At 35.3% G+C, this 17,708-nt stretch overlaps 1 protein-coding gene across 14 annotated transcripts in view; it reads right to left on the bottom strand.

Moving 5' to 3' along the window:
* The window catches only part of DNM3 (dynamin 3), a 646,455-nt gene that overhangs the window by 113,155 nt on the left and 515,592 nt on the right, over nucleotides 1-17,708 (bottom strand). For 13 of the 14 annotated variants that reach the window (XM_025285930.3, XM_025285935.3, XM_025285936.3 and 10 more), the window contains one exon: nucleotides 5,882-5,993. In XM_025285930.3, the coding sequence (XP_025141715.1) occupies nucleotides 5,882-5,993 (112 nt within the window). Of the gene's footprint in view, nucleotides 1-4,590; nucleotides 4,989-5,881; nucleotides 5,994-17,708 lie in introns of those variants that run through there. The other variant, XM_044943018.2, reaches the window with a different exon arrangement.

Raw genomic sequence — 17,708 nt, forward strand, 5'->3', positions numbered from 1 at the left:
TAAAAAAAAAAAAAAAAGAATGGAGAGAATATCAGGTGAGAGAGGGAAATGAGGCAGAAAGACATGGGTCCAGACTGCCTCTAACAACTATCGTATCTCCTTTTCCTACTTTAAACACTCACCAACATAAAACATTTAAAAAACCTATTAGCTGCTTTCACAATTATTGTCTTTAATACATAGAAACCTGTCAAACAGGTATTATTATCCTCTTTTCACAAGTGAAGAGAGTGAAGTCAGAGAAATAAAATAACTCACCCCCCAAAAAAAAATAAAAAAAAATAAAATGCAATGTTTAGATAAGCATCCTACTTAGATTGCTTTCAGTAGTTAGCTGCCACTGAAACATCTGAAAGTCAAGCAATTGTGTAGTATAACCTGCAGAATTACATGGTGCAGAAGAAATGCAAATATTGTTTATGATGAAAGCTGAGAAAAGCAATGTTCATGGCATACTGCCAAGTTTAATTTCCTGTCATATCTTTGGCATGTGGTAAAAAGCCCCTTTGTCTCGATTTTCCAAGCAATACTACCAAACGTATTTTAATCAGCAAATAAAAATGATGTGAAAAGAATCAAAACAGTTTGTGTAGGACAATTCTAGATTTGCTTAAAATTGAGCATTCCAATAAAAAATAGCAAATATTTTATTAAGCATCTTCTTTTGTGTAGAGCTATGAATACATGAAAATTCAGGTTTATAAAAACAGTTCACAGAGGGAAGGGTAATTTTGCTTTCCCAAGACAGTATTTCCCTCACGAGAGAGGCACTGCATAATTGTTTTTAATAGCAAACTTGTCTGGTACGTTTAAAATAAATTTAGTTGACAAAATCATGACCTAAGAAAACATTTTCACAAACATTACAGTTTCTTGGAAGGAAGACACACACATACACATATACACATTCAGATATTTTATATAACCAAGCACATTTAGAAGACAGAAAATATCATAAAGTATTCACAATCACACCGGGACTGTATTATAAATATCCACAATGTTTTAACTCTCTTGTACTCACTTACATATGTAATCTACAATGAAAATAATCATCATCATCATAAATAAAAATGGAGTGCTAACTTATGTTCACCCTGTCCAGTGCTTTCCTTACATTATCTCATTTAACCCTGTCAACGATGCTGCAGATGATGCGTGTTATCTCCATTTTAGACACTGGAATCTTGAAAGATAAAAGGGCTACAAAGCTTGTAGGTGAGCATCAGAAATTTCAGTTTACACAGTTTGATGCTAAAGCCTGTGCTTTAACCCCACATGCTGTGCTGCTTCTCATAACACTCAGGCATAGCAATCTTACAAAAATGTAAATCTTATCATGTCACTAACTGGCTTGCAAGCCTCCAATGGCTTCCCATCTCACCTAGAATAAAGCACAAATGCTTGCCACTTCCTTCAAGGCCTATATAATCTGGCCACTGACCACTTCTGGAAATCATCAAGTACCTTCACTTGTCCAGACACACTGTAACTCTTAGGTGCTCTAAGACATTGAGCTGGCTTTGTACTTGCTAGCCCTCTGCCATGAGCACTCTCCATCAGACATTCACATCATTTACTTTCCCACTTCTTTCAGGAGCCTACTCCAATCAAAGGGGCTTTTCCTAATTACCTTTACTAAAATAAAACTCACTTGACCCTCATTCTCACAGTCTGCCCCTTTAATTTTTTACAGAACTTATCATTCTAACAAATAACAGTTTACAGTTACAAAGTTATTCATCCACTCTAATGTCTGTTCCTTGAGGGGCAGGACCTCACTGTTCACTTTAGCATCACTAGTGTCTAGAAAGATAGCTGGCGAAAAGCACACGCTCAGCAGGCTTTTGCAGAATGAATGAATAAAACATTGAGTATATGTGCATTTTTTAATACAGAACATTTGTAACATTAAACATACTACCGTCTGACCTTTATGATTTCGTTCCTCCTATTAACTTTGGGTTTTGTTTGTTCTTCTTTCTCTAGTTGTTTTAGGTTGTTTATTTTTGAACATGGATGCAAAACTCCTCAACAAAATACCAGCAAATCAAATCTAACAACACATTAAAAGGATCATACACACTGATCAAGTACGATTTATCCCAGGGATACAAAAATTCTTCAATATATGCAAATCAATCACTGTGATATACTACATTAACAAATTGAACAGTAAAAAACATATGATCATCTCAAATCTGTTGACAAGTGAACACCCATTTAGGATAAAAACTCTCCAGAAAGTGGGCCTAGAGGGAAACTACCTCAACATAATAAAGGCCATATGCAACAAACCTACAGCTAACATCATACTCAATGGTGAAAGGCTGAAAGCATTTCCTCTAAGATCAGGAGCAAGACATGGCTGTCTGCTCTCACCACTTTCATTCAACATAGTCTTGGAAGTCTTAGCCATGGATATCAAAGAAAAAAAAAATATATATAGAATCCAAATTGGAAAATAAGTAAAATCATCACCGTTTGCAGATGTCATGATATTATCCATAGAAAATCCTAAAAATGCTACTAGAAAACTACTGGAACTCATCAATGAATTTGGTAAAGTTGCAAAATATGAAATTAATACACAGAAATCTCTTGCATCCTTATACACTAACAATGAAAAATCAGACAGAGAGATTAAGGAAACAATCCCATTTCCCTTCACATTGAAAAGAATAAACTACATAGGAATAAACCTACCTAAGGTGGTAAAAGACATAAACTCAGAAAACTATGAGATACTGATGAAAGAAATCAAAGATGATAGAGATGGAGGGATATACCATGTTCTTGGATTAGATGAATCAATATTGTTAAAATGACTATACTACCCAAAGCAATCTCCAGGCTGAATCCAATCCCTATCAAATTACAAGGCATTTTTCACAGAATTAGAACAAAAGAATGTATCCTTTGTATGGAAACATAAAATATCCCAAATAGCTAAAGCAACCTAAAGAAAGAAGAATGGAGCTAGAGGAATCAGGCACCTTAGCTTCAGACTATACTACAAAGCTACAGTAATCAAAACAGTATGGTACTCCCCCCTCTCCCCACCAAAAAAAAAACAAAACCCAGAAATATGGATCAATGGAACAGGATAGAATAGAAAATCTAGCAATAAACCCAATCACCTGTGGCCACCTAATCTATGACAAAGGAGGTAAGAATATATAGTGGAGAAAAGTATCTTCAATAAGTGATGCTGGGAAAACTGGACAGCTACATGTAAAAGAATCAAAATAGCACACTCCCAAATGCCGTACACAAAAATAAACTCAAAATGGATTAAAGACCTAAATGTAAAGGCAGATACTATAAAACTCTTAGAGGAAAATAGAGACAGAACATCTTTGACATAAATTACCATATGATGTTTTTTGATCCAATGGAAATAAAAACAAATTTTAAAAAAATGGGACCTAACTAAACTTAAAAGCTTTCGCACAGCAAAGGAAATTGTAAACAAAATGAGAAGAAAACTCTCAGAATAGGGGAAAATATTTGCATATGAAACCACTGACAATGGATTAATCTCCAAAATACATAAGCAGCTCATGTTCATGCACTCGATATAAAAAAAAAAAAAAAAAAAATCAAAAAAAAAAAAAAAAAAAGGTGGAAGACCTAAACAGACTTTTCTCCAAAGAAGACACACACATGGCCAACAAACCCATGAAAAGATGCTAAACATTACTAATTATTAGAGAAATGCAAATCAAAACTACAAGGAGGTATCACCTCACACCAGTTAGAATGTCCATCATCAAAAAATCTACCAAGAATAAATTCTGGGGAGGGTGTGGAGAAAAAGGGAACTCTCTTAAACTATTGATGAGAATGTAAATTAATACAGCCACTGTGCAGAGCAGTACAGAGATTTCATAAAAAACTAAAAATAGAGCTATCATATGATTCAGCAAACCCACTCTTATGCGTGTATCAGGAGAAAATCATAATTAAAAAGATGCATGCACCCCAGTGTTCATTGCAGCAGTATTTACAATATCATGGAAGCAACCTAAATTCCATCAACTGAGGAATGGATGAAGAAACTGTGGCACATATATACAATGAAATACTATGTCCGCCATAAAAAGGAATGAAACAGTGGCATTTGCAAAGATGTGGATGGACCTATAAATTGTCATGCAGAGTGAAGTAACTCAGAAAGAGAAAAATCTCGTATAATATCACTTATATGTAGAATCTAGAAAAATGGTACAGATAAACTTATCTGCAAAGCAGAAATAGAGTCACAGAAGTAGAGATTTACAGTTACCAGGGGTGTGGGGGTGGGTAGTGGGAGGAGAAAGAATTGGGAGATTGGGATTGACGTATATACACTACTATGTAAAAAACAGATAACTAATGAGAACCTTCTGTATAGCACAGGGAACTCTCCTCAGTGATCTGTGGTGACCTAAATGGGAAGGAAATCTAAAAAAGGAGTGAATATAAATATACATGTAACTGGTTCACTTTGTTGTACAGCAGAAACTAATACAACATTGTTGAGCAACTGTACTCCAATAAAAATAAATAAATACAAAAAAAAAAAAAAAAAAAAAAAAAAAAATAAACATACTACCGTCAATGGATAGGACAGAGTAATAAGTAACTATTAGAACTAACAACAAAAATCAAAGTGGTACAGAAGATACCTTTGTACCTACATATCACCTGGAAAGGGTCTGGTTTCACCCCATTTGGAGGGCACAGGGTGTGTCATGGGGATTCACTGTTTTAGGTACTAACCAGACAAGTGGAGGTAGAGATGGGGTTAAGAGGTCTACATGGAAACTAAAATAACAGCAAAGAAGAGAGTGTTTTGGCACAAATCCTCTATCCTTTACTTCTGGAACTTTGTGAAATTCCAGTGAAACCTCAGGGATATGGTCGGGTCTGAAATCCCCTCCAGATGCTTCAGTTGTCGCACAATGTACTCCCATCTCAGACTTTCCCTTGAGAAGACTTTATACCTATTTGGGGCCGAGAAATAACCCAGCTTGTGCATGGGCAGTCGTATAAACTAATCTACAGCCAATCTAAGCACCACAAAAGTCAAGATGAAGTAAATCCGCCAAAGCTCAGTCTCAGTGCTTAACTTCTAGGGGAAACCTGGATAGTACAATATCTCAGGGGTAGCAAGGAAGCAGCGAGAACCACACATCTGCAGAGTCTGTTTAATGCTGAGTGTACATATGTTGGGTGGGAATTCTGAAGTTTAAATCCAGACTAGTCTGTGTAATATTACATTTTCCAAAGAACACAAATAGAAGATCTGTTTATTAACTTGAATGAGAGAAGTGTCTCCAAGACACTTGAAATATATTAATAAAGATAAGTGGGACTAGCAATATAATATTTTTTGTTCTTTTTTTACTTACAGTGACATTAACCAGAGTTTAATTTTGGATACTGGTACTACAGACATAATGAAAGGAGGTAGCTTTTCATAAAAATTATATTTTAAAGAATATGAAAAAGTGTTATGACTAATAATATATATACTATGACTACATTAAAGAATGCTATAAACTGCTTAAATGAATACTATAGAATAGTATACTGTAGAATAACATAAAAAGGAAAATAAAATTTAAATTAAAACAGAGAAACTCTCTCATGCTTTGAGATTACATACATACATTAGGTTTTATGGCAAAGTTGGGCATTTTCTTTGACAAATATACTGGTAAACTTCTTAAAATAGAAGTCTAATGGATAAAAAGAAATATAAGCAAAGTAAAAAGTTAAAACTATGCCAAATTAATTAAGTCAACCGAGAACTAGTCCTTTAGCATAAAGTATGTTGAATTATGCTTTCTCAAACACGGTTACTAATTTAAAAATAAGAGATCAATCCACTTACTAAAGATTTATCAGGATAAACTCCAGCTCTCAGTAGAGATGCCTTCCAGCTGTCTACATCCTCCTGTGAATCACATGCCAGCTCAAGGAAGCGGTAGTCTTTGTATACATTCCTGGAGTTAAAAAAAAAAAAAGGAAAGAAAAAAATCAAGCTTTTTAGTTTTGAACCAAAACCAATATGATTTCATATCCCTACAGACAATGATGATACAAATGACAGTCCAAATGGAGGGTTATCTAACAGTCATTGATGAAAAACAAAAAACAATCTATTGCATTTAAAATAATTAACAAGTTCCCACATGTATGTATTATACAATTAAAACACCCTCATAAAAAGAATTGCGAGTCATCTGTACTGCTAAGCAATAAAAAGAGAAGGAACTAGAAATGTTCTCAGCATGACACACTGAGCGCCAGCTGATGGGGAATTGTTCTGAGGGGATGGACTTGCCATTGCCGAGTAATTCTATAAGTTTTCAAAGTTAATTTACAAGTCTAAATGGCTCATAAAACTTTAAAATTATGGCAATAATCTCAAAAGATAAAATACTATGCTGAATTCAAATCAGAAATGCTCATCAATATTGGGAAAAGGAAAGAACATGAACCAGTATTTAACAGAGTAAATTGCCCAGTTTATAACTGGGACAATATTATAAATTTATATGTCCTTGCCTAATAATAAAATAATACACAAGATGTAATACTTGAATAATTTGGAAACTAGATAAAAGTATAAAACTGGATACAATCATCCATTTTCTACTACTGACAGATAAACTTATTTCTTTATATTCTTTTGTTCTATGCATTTTTCATGCAGTTGATGTTCTCTCAATTTTGTGTCCTTTTCACTTACTAGCATATCATGGTCATATACTTATGCTATTACATCTTCATAAATATCAAATTATAATGGTATAATATTCATTAAGATAAATGTATGATAATTTTCTTGACTTTCTCCTAATAATAGATAAGTAATTTCCTTTATTTGCAATCATAAATAATACTTAACTACATATTTTTATCCATAAGCCTTTGTCTTTCTACCTTATTATCATTATTTTCTGAGGATAGATTTCTATAAATGGAGTTACAGAATCATTTTTCAAGACAATGATACATAAAGATAATTCTAGCCATCTTTCCAGAGAAGATAATCCAATTTTGACAGATACTAGCAAGGTACAAGATTAACAATCCTTTTCTCTTCTCTCTCCCAAGGTCTTCTCATTCATGCCTAAGAGTCTCAAATTACACCTAATCCAGATGACTTACATATTTACATCCCCTGTCTAGACCTGCCCCAGACTTATACTGCTCATTGACTTCTCCGCTTTAATATCTCAAAGGCACCTTGATGTAATGACTGAACTGGTGGTTTCCAACTTGATGCTCCAATTTCATGCAACATCAGCGTAATGTCTATAATTTGGAGGCACCTTGGACATCTTCCACATTCTCATTTACCTCCTTACATTTTACTACCTAAAAGTGTACAACCTGTATAGTGACTATCATCTTATTACTCTTTTTCTTCCAATATGAAAGAGGCTATTGAAAGTGGCTATTTCAATAAGCCTCCTCACTGGTCTCCCAGTATCACTTGGACACTTTAAATTTGCTCTCTTCTGGGAATCCTTATTATCTTCTGAAAATGTGAATCAGATATTTTTACTCCTGTTATAAAATACCCCAATACTACTTGCTTTTAGGAAAAGACCACTTGCTGTCATAGCCTACAAAGCCCTTCACAGTCCAGCCCACCATGATCTTCCTCTCTAGCTTCTTTTCATACTCTGTTCTCCTTTGATTTTTCTGCCATGCTTACCATTTACCTCCTCAATATGGCATGCTTACCCCTAAAGTCTTTGAATAAACTGCTATCTGTCTGCAGCTCTCTGTCCTTCCCTCACTACACAGTTAACTCTACTCTTTCTTGGTATCTCAGCTTAACCATGAGACATTACTTCCCTGATTCCTCTACAGGAATCGTTCCTCTTTCATACATTTTTCATATTTTCATTTACCTTTCTTTCATAGTATGAATCATAGCTGTGATTTCAGTATTACATGTGGGTTTCTTTTTCTATTAACACCTATCTTTCCAACCAGCCTATAAGCAGTATTAAGTAGTGTATAGAATGTATCATTTTTATGCTCATCACTATATTTGCAGAGGATTCAGAAAGATGGTGGCTTCAGTGTGCTTTGTTTCCTCTCTACTTACAACTCAGGTAAAATACATCCTCTTAAGTCAAGAAGACATTAGGACTGGTAGTCTGGTAGAGGGTGTGAGCTAGATAACTGCTGTGGTACTTTCTTGCTCTGGGATGAAAAAAAAGCTTTGGGACCATAGAAGGAGAACTTTAAGACAAGGACTAGCATGTAGCAGCCCCTTAGTAGAGCTGACCCTCAAAAATCATAGGACTGCTGAGTATTCTCAATCCTCTGGCTGTAAGGAAGTATGGAAGGACTGAGTTTTTTCTAATCTAGTGAAGAAGAAAAGCTCTCTTCAGGTGTTTCAAAAGGAAACTGATAAATTGCCCACTTCTGGCCATGAAGACTTCGATGTTTATTCCTTCCCACATTCACCAGTCCACTTAAAGTATCCACCAGTTGGATCTGTGCCACCATGAGCAAAGGAAAATAAAAGGACATGCACTGAGGTCTAACAGCCAGAGGAAACAAAGAATAAAGAAGGCAATCAGAGCAGTCTATAAACAATGGAGAATGGTTGGGGATTATAAAAGAATAATAAGTATTTGAAGAGGTACAAGAAAGTATTAAAAAAGACTTATAGGACTAAGAAAGAAAGACTTTTAAGTTAAGATATTGAGTAGGTAAGTTGAAGGAAAGGATGATGGATCTTGAGAAAAGAATTAGTAGATTTTAAGATTCAGTAGGAGAGTTAACACCCCAAAAAGATGTCCTTTTCATTATAGGGGACTGGAATGCAAAAGTAGGAAGTCAAGAAACACCTGGAGTAACAGGCAAATTTGGCCTTGGAATACAGAATGAAGCAGGGCAAAGGCTAATAGAGTTTTGCCAAGAGAACACACTGGTCATAAAAAACACCCTCTTCCAACAACGCAAGAGAAGACTCTATACATGGACATCACCAGACGGTCAACACCGAAATCAGACTGATTATATTCTTTGCAGCCAAAGATGGAGAAGCTCTATACAGTCAGCAAAAACAAGACCAGGAGCTGACTGTGGCTCAGATCATGAACTCCTTATTGCCAAATTCAGACTTAAATTGAAGAAAGTAGGGAAAACCACTAGATCATTCAGGTTTGACCTAAATCAAATCCCTTATGATTATACAATGGAAGTGAGAAATAGATTTAAGGGACTAGATCTGATAGAGTGCCTGATGAACTATGGAATGAGGTTCGTGACACTGTACAGGAGACAGGGATCAAGACCATCCCCATGGAAAAGAAATGCAAAAAAGCAAAATGGCTGTCTGAGGAGGCCTTACAAATAGCTGTGAAAAGAAGAGAAGCGAAAAGCAAAGGAGGAAAGGAAAGATATAAGCATCTGAATGCAGAGTTCCAAAGAATAGCAAGGAGAGATAAGAAAGCCTTCCTCAGCGATTAGTGCAAAGAAATAGAGGAAAACAACAGAATGGGAAAGACTAGGGATCTCTTCAAGAAAATCAGAGATACCAAAGGAATATTTCATGCAAAGATAAGCTTGATAAAGGACAGAAATGGTATGGACCTAACAGAAGCAGAAGATAGTAAGATGAGGTGGCAAGAATACACAGAAGAACTGTACAAAAAAGATCTTCACGACCAAGATAATCATGATGGTGTGATCACTGACCTAGAGCCAGACATCCTGGAATGTGAAGTCAAGTGGGCCTTCGAAAGCATCACTATGAACAAAGCTAGTGGAGGTGATGGAATTCCAGTTGAGCTATTTCAAATCCTGAAGATGATGCTGTGAAAGAGCTGCACTCAATATGCCAGCACATCTGGAAAGCTCAGCAGTGGCCACAGGACTGGAAAAGGTTGATTTTCATTCCAATCCCAAAGAAAGGCAATACCAAAGAATGTCAAACTACTGCACAATTGCACTCATCTCACACGCTAGTAAAGTAGTGCTCTAAATTTTCCAAGCCAGGCTTCAGCAATATGTGAACCATGAACTTCCAGATGTTCAAGCTGGTTTTAAAAAAGGCAGAGGAACCAGAGATCAAATTGCCAACATCCACTAGATGATCAAAAAAGCAAAAGAGTTCCAGAAAAACATCTATTTGTGCTTTATTGACTATGCTAAAGCCTTTGACTGTGTGGATCATAATAAACTGTGGAAAATTCTGAAAGAGATGGGCATACCAGACCACCTGACCTGCCTCTTGAGAAACCTCTTGAGGTCAGGAAGCAACAGTTAGAACTGGACATGGAACATCAGACTGGTTTCAAATAGGAAAAGGAGTATGTCAAGGCTGTATATTGTCACCCTGCTTATTTAACTTCTATGCAGAGTATATCATGAGAAACGCTGGGCTGGAAGAAGCACAAGCTGGAATCAAGATTGCTAGGAGAAATATCAATAACCTCAGTATGCAGATGACACCACCCTTATGGCAGAAAGTGAAGAAGAAATAAAAAGCCTCTTGATGAAAGTGAAAGAGGAGAGTGAAAAAGTTGGCTTAAAGGTCAACATTCAGAAAACTAAGATCATGGCATCTGGTCCCATCACTTCATGGGAAATAGATGGGGAAACAGGGGAAACAGTGTCAGACTTTATTTTTCTGGGCTCCAAAATCACTGCAGATGGTGACTGCAGCCATGAAATTAAAAGTCGCTTGCTCCTTGGAAGGAAAGTTATGACCAACCTAGATAGCATATTCAAAAGCAGAGACATCACTTTGCCAACAAAGGTTCGTCTAGTCAAGGCTATGGTTTTTCCAGTGGTTATGTATGGATGTGAGCGTTGGACTGTGAAGAAAGCTGAGCGCCGAAGAATTGATGCTTTTGAACTGTGGTGTTGGAGAAGACTCTTGAGAGTCCCTTGGACTGCAAGGAGATCCAACCAGTCCATTCTAAAGGAGATCAGTCCTGGGTGTTCTTTGGAAGGACTGATGCTAAGGCTGAAACTCCAATACTTTGGCCACCTCATGTGAAGAGTTGACTCATTGGAAAAGACTCTGATGCTGGGAGGGATTGGGAGCAGGAGGTGAAGGGGACGACAGAGGATGAGATGGCTGGATGACATCACTGACTCGATGGACGTGAGTTTGAGTGTATTCCGGGAGTTGGTGATGGACAGGGAGGCCTGATGTGCTGCAATTCATGGGGTCGCAGAAAGCTGGACATGACTGAGCGACTGAACTGAACTGAGGAGAGTGAAAAAAATATAAAGAAAGAGAAGTGTGGAGGAAAGAACCAGAGAACTAACCTGTAAATAATAGGAGGTCCAGAAAAAGACAAGGAAGATAGGAGGAGAAAAATAATTATAAAACAGAAACTATTTTTTAAAAAGGAAATTTAGCTTGATTTTTAGAAAGACTGAAATCTGTACATTGAAAACACTGTTTCAGGTAGAATTGGTGAGAAAAGATATGACACAAGCATGTGCTAAAATAAATCTTGTTTTTTGAGATAAAGAAAAGTCTTCTATAAAGAAACAGCAAGTTGCTTAAAAAGGAAAAAGACTGGCACTGGACTGAGCATTCAAAAGGTAGAAGGCAATGAAATAATATTCAAGTATTCTTAAGAGGACTGCAAACTCAGAGTCCTACATCCAGCCAGGTTAGAACCACATACCCAAACTTGAGAGTTATCCTAAAGCAGCATTAGGATTATAACAACACTCAGCAAACCTGCAGAGAACGTTCAAGGTGAAGAAAAACCAAGAGAAGAGAAAACACTGGTGAGCAACAAAACTTGTCATACTCAGAGTCAAATCAAAATAACTAATGATAGATCATCTAAGAACTGCAATATAAGGACTCAATACAAACTCTTAAAGTAGAAGAGTTCTGCCACAGAAATTCAAATAGTCTAAAACTTGAGGGAGAGTGAAAGGAAGTAAAGATATGCCCAAGTTCTCTTCTGATGGATGCAGGGGTGAATAGTGGAGAGGCAAAAGATACCAGAGTTCTCATATTGTTGGAAGAAGTGGGTAAGAAGAGAAGTAGGAGAAGAAAGTGTCTTGAGACAGAAATATTTGATAATTTGCCTCATGGAATAATAGGGCTATGTACTGATGAGTTAAAATATTAATAAAATAAAAAGTACAGTAGAACTCCCCAATTTAAAAAGCTAATACAAGGAAAATTAATAGCTTCTTGATAAAATCAACAGAAAATTAAGAAAAGATACAGCAGAATAAGAAAATGTAATGACAGCAATAAAATCAAGTATATTGATCACCAAATTAATAAAAGTAAACTGAATTCTGTCAGCTAAACAGTTAATGTAGGCTGAAAAAATAAAGCCCAATTTTATGTTATTTGCAAAAATAAAGGAACAAGTAAAGAGATATCAGGCAAACAGAAAACAAAGAAAAAAATCTGCATTGAGCAGCAATATTAATATAGGCAAGATAGAATTTAAAAGTACTGAACAGGATAAACAGAAATATTATATAATGATATAAAGTACAATTTATGAAGACTGGAAAATACTCTTAAACCTGTTTGCACCAAGTAACATAGTAGACAACTAAATGAAGCAAATGTTACTTTAAAATGTAAAGGTAAACTTGATATAACTATTGCATATAATTAATTAAAGTATAAATATGGAAAGCTTTTAATACATATTTTTCAAATTAAACATAGTGGACAAAAGATAAGTAAATGCACAAAAGAAATAAATAATACAACTGATGAATAAAATTTAATAGATTCCTTTATCACTTAAGTAGAAGATAAAGACTGTTTCATCATCAACAAATCATTTACAAAAGTCTGTCATATACTTGGATTTGTACATATATGCAATATCAGTTTTAAGAAATTAAAAAAAATAGAAATTTTATGAGTCATATTTTTTTGGTCATAAAGCAAAAAAAAAAAAGAAAAAATGAATTTCTAAAAAAAACAGTCAAAAAGAAAAAAAAGCACATTCTTAGATAATCCTTGTATTACAGAAGAAACAAAAACAAAATTATAAATTATTTAGAAAGCAATTAAAAAATATAGATACATCATACTCAACCAATGAAGTACAACAAAGGCTGTGCTTTAGAAAATTTATGGCTTTAAATATGCTCATCATTTAGAGAAAAAAGAAAAAATGTTAATATTCATCTATAGAAAGAAAGGAAATTAACACAGATTAAAGCCAAAACTAATAAAATAGGAAATATTAAGAAAACATAAAGGATAAAAATATCCACGAGTATTTTCATTTTAGTAATAGATAATAAATTTAGGGTCTTAACTAGGGGAGAAAACAAAAGTAATACAAGATCAAAAATGAGAAAGAATAGAATACATACCCACAAATACATAGGAGATTGAGAAAATTAGAATCAAATACTTTATGCGATCCTATGTCAAAACTAAGAACCTAGAAATATATAAACCAACAAAATTAAACCAAGAAGAGTTGGAAAATCCAAGTGGTTTTTACAAAACACCACTAGAATTAATAAGATTCTTGCTTAAAAGACTAATATTGACTGCAGGACAAATGACAAAAATCAATGACTTTTTTCAATACTCCCAATAACTTTGAAATGGAAAAAATACTCCATTCATTTTAGGAGAAAGCCTATCAAACACACAAAAATAAATTTTCTTAAAACAAATATAAGATCTTCATAAATGGGAAGGCATTTTGGATGGGGTTAATTTGATTATACTATCACCCTAGTTCTTACTAAGTGATTAGTGCTTGTGAGTATTCAATAAATACTTATTGAATAATGACTACACTCACACCTTTAAAAATATTGACTATCATCTTTAGAATACCTCTGCAAATAATTTTATAATTGAAAAGTTATTCTCCATCAAAGTTCTAATACTTTTGCTAATGGCTCAGATGGTAAAGAATCTGCCTGCAATGCAGGAGACCCAGGTTCAGTCCCTGGGTGGGGAAGATCCCCTGGAGATGGGAATAGCTACCCACTCCAGTATTCTTGCCTGGAGAATCCCATTGACAGAGGAGCCTGGCAGGCTACAGTCCATGGGGTCACAAAGAGCCAGACAAGATTGAGTGATGAAGCATGTCAAGGAGATTGAGCATTTTTATATATTTATGGAAATGGTGGTTCTTTGTTCTAATTTCATTATATGCTATTGTACATTACTGTAATAATTTCTCTTTTTTTAACTTGCATTTGCCTGACGTATCTTTGTCTCTTTTATATTTTTGCTTTTATCTATTTACTTTAGTTTTTTTTTAAATAGCAGTTTTATTGAGATATAATTCCCATGTTATACAATTCACTTATTGGAAATATGTAATTAAATGGCTTTTAATATAGTCATCAATAATGTGTAACTGTCAGCACAATCGATTTTAGATCATTTTCACTATTGCCCCCAAAAAGAAACCCTATATTCATTAACAGTCACTCCCTATTTCCTCCTACCTTTTGTTGAAGATCACCCCATTTCTCTGAAGATCAATTTATTTATTTATTTATTTTAGTTTTTTAAAAAAATTTTATTGTTTAGTTGATTTATAATTTTTTTTTAAACTTTACAAAATTGTATTAGTTTTGCCAAATATCAAAATGAATCCGCCACAGGTATACATGTGTTCCCCATCCTGAACCCTCCTCCCTCCTCCCTCCCCATACCATCCCTCTGGGTCGTCCCAGTGCACTAGCCCCAAGCATCCAGTATCGTGCATCGAACCTGGACTGGCAACTCGTTTCATACATGATATTTTACATGTTTCAATGCCATTCTCCCAAATCTTCCCACCCTCTCCCTCTCTCTCAGAGTCCAAAAGACTGTTCTATACATCAGAGTCTCTTTTGCTGTCTCGTACGCAGGGTTATTGTTACCATCTTTCTAAATTCCACATATATGCGTTAGTATACTGTACTGGTGTTTTTCTTTCTGGCTTACTTCACTCTGTATAATAGGCTCCAGTTTCATCCACCTCATTAGAACTGATTCAAATGTATTCTTTTTAATGGCTGAGTAATACTCCATTGTGTATATGTACCACTGCTTTCTTATCCATTCATCTGCTGATGGACATCTAGGTTGCTTCCATGTCCTGGCTATTATAAACAGTGCTGTGATGAACACTGGGGTACACGTGTCTCTTTCCCTTCTGGTTTCCTCAGTGTGTATGCCCAGCAGTGGGATTGCTGGATCATAAGGCAGTTCTATTTCCAGTTTCTTAAGGAATCTCCACACTGTTCTCCATAGTGGCTGTACTAGTTTGCATTCCCACCAACAGTGTAAGAGGGTTCCCTTTTCTCCACACCCTCTCCAGCATTTATTACTTGTAGACTTTTGGATCGCAGCCATTCTGACTGGTGTGAAATGGTACCTCATAGTGGTTTTGATTTGCATTTCTCTGATAATGAGTGATGTGGAGCATCTTTTCATGTGTTTGTTAGCCATCTGGATGTCTTCTTTGGAGAAATGTCTATTTAGTTCTTTGGCCCATTTTTTGATTGGGTCATTTATTTTTCTGGAGTTGAGCTGTAGGAGTTGCTTGTATATTCTCGAGATTAGTTGTTTGTCAGTTGCTTCATTTGCTATTATCTTCTCCCATTCTGAAGGCTGTCTTTTCACCTTGCTAATAGTTTCCTTTGATGTGCAGAAGCTTTTAAGGTTAATTAGGTCCCATTTGTTTATTTTTGCTTTTATTTCCAATATTCTGGGAGGTGGGTCATAGAGGATCCTGCTGTGATGTATGTCAGAGAGTGTTTTGCCTATGTTCTCCTCTAGGAGTTTTATAGTTTCTGGTCTTACGTTGAGATCTTTAATCCATTTTGAGTTTATTTTTGTGTATGGTGTTAGAAAGTGCTCTAGTTTCATTCTTTTAGAAGTGGTTGACTGGATTTCCCAGCACTTTTTAAAGAGATTGTCTTTAATCCATTGTATATTCTTGCCTCCTTTGTCAAAGATTAGGTGTCCATATGTGCGTGGATTTATCTCTGGGCTTTCTATTTTGTTCCATTGATCTATATTTCTGTCTTTGTGCCCGTACCATACTGTCTTGATGACTGTGGCTTTGTAGTAGAGCCTGAAGTCAGGTAGGTTGATTCCTCCAGTTCCATTCTTCCTTCTCAAGATTGCTTTGGCTATTCGAAGTTTTTTGTATTTCCATACAAATTGTGAAATTATTTGTTCTAGCTCTGTGAAGAATATCGTTGGTAGCTTGATAGGGATTGCATTGAATCTATAGATTGCTTTGGGTAGTATACTCATTTTCACTATATTGATTCTTCCAATCCATGAACATGGTATATTTCTCCACCTGTTAGTGTCCTCTTTGATTTCTTTCACCAGTGTTTTATAGTTTTCTATATATAGGTCTTTAGTTTCTTTAGGTAGATATATTCCTAAGTATTTTATTCTTTCCGTTGCAATGGTGAATGGAATTGTTTCCTTAATTTCTCTTTCTGTTTTCTCATTATTAGTGTATAGGAATGCAAGGGATTTCTGTGTGTTGATTTTATATCCTGCAACTTTACTATAGTCATTGATTAGTTCTAGTAATTTTCTGGTGGAGTCTTTAGGGTTTTCTATGTAGAGGATCATGTCATCTGCAAACAGTGAGAGCTTTACTTCTTCTTTTCCAATTTGGATTCCTTTTATTTCTTTTTCTGCTCTGATTGCTGTGGCCAAAACTTCCAAAACTATGTTGAATAGTAGTGGTGAGAGTGGGCACCCTTGTCTTGTTCCTGACTTTAAAGGAAATGCTTTCAATTTTTCACCATCGAGGATAATGTTTGCTGTGGGTTTGTCATATATAGCTTTTATTATGTTGAGGTATGTTCCTTCTATTCCTGCTTTCTGGAGAGTTTTGATCATAAATGGATGTTGAATTTTGTCAAAGGCTTTCTCTGCATCTATTGAGATAATCATATGGTTTTTATTTTTCAATTTGTTAAGGTGGTGTATTACATTGATTGATTTGTGGATATTGAAGAATCCTTGCATCCCTGGGATAAAGCCCACTTGGTCATGGTGTATGATCTTTTTAATGTGTTGTTGGATTCTGATTGCTAGAATTTTGTTAAGGATTTTTGCATCTATGTTCATCAGTGATATTGGCCTGTAGTTTTCTTTTTTTGTGGGATCTTTGGCAGGTTTTGGTATTAGGCTGATGGTGGCCTCATAGAATGAGTTTGGAACTTTACCTTCCTCTGCAATTTTCTGGAAGAGTTTGAGCAGGATGGGTGTTAGCTCTTCTCTAAATTTTTGGTAGAATTCAGCTGTGAAGCCGTCTGGACCTGGGCTTTTGTTGGCTGGAAGATTTTTGATTACAGTTTCAATTTCCGTGCTTGTGATGGGTCTGTTAAGATTTTCTATTTCTTCCTGGTCCAGTTTTGGAAAGTTGTACTTTTCTAAGAATTTGTCCATTTCTTCCACGTTGTCCATTTTATTGGCATATAATTGTTGATAGTACTCTCTTATGATCCTTTGTATTTCTGTGTTGTCTGTTCTGATCTCTCCATTTTCATTTCTAATTTTATTGATTTGATTTTTCTCTCTTTGTTTCTTGATGAGTCTGGCTAATGGTTTGTCAGTTTTATTTATCCTTTCAAAGAACCAGCTTTTGGCTTTGTTGATTTTTGCTATGGTCTCTTTTGTTTCTTTTGCATTTATTTCTGCTCTAATTTTTAAGATTTCTTTCCTTCTACTAACCCTGGGGTTC

This window comes from Bubalus bubalis, chromosome 5, assembly GCF_019923935.1.
Source record: "Bubalus bubalis isolate 160015118507 breed Murrah chromosome 5, NDDB_SH_1, whole genome shotgun sequence".
Lineage (NCBI taxonomy): Eukaryota > Metazoa > Chordata > Mammalia > Artiodactyla > Bovidae > Bubalus > Bubalus bubalis.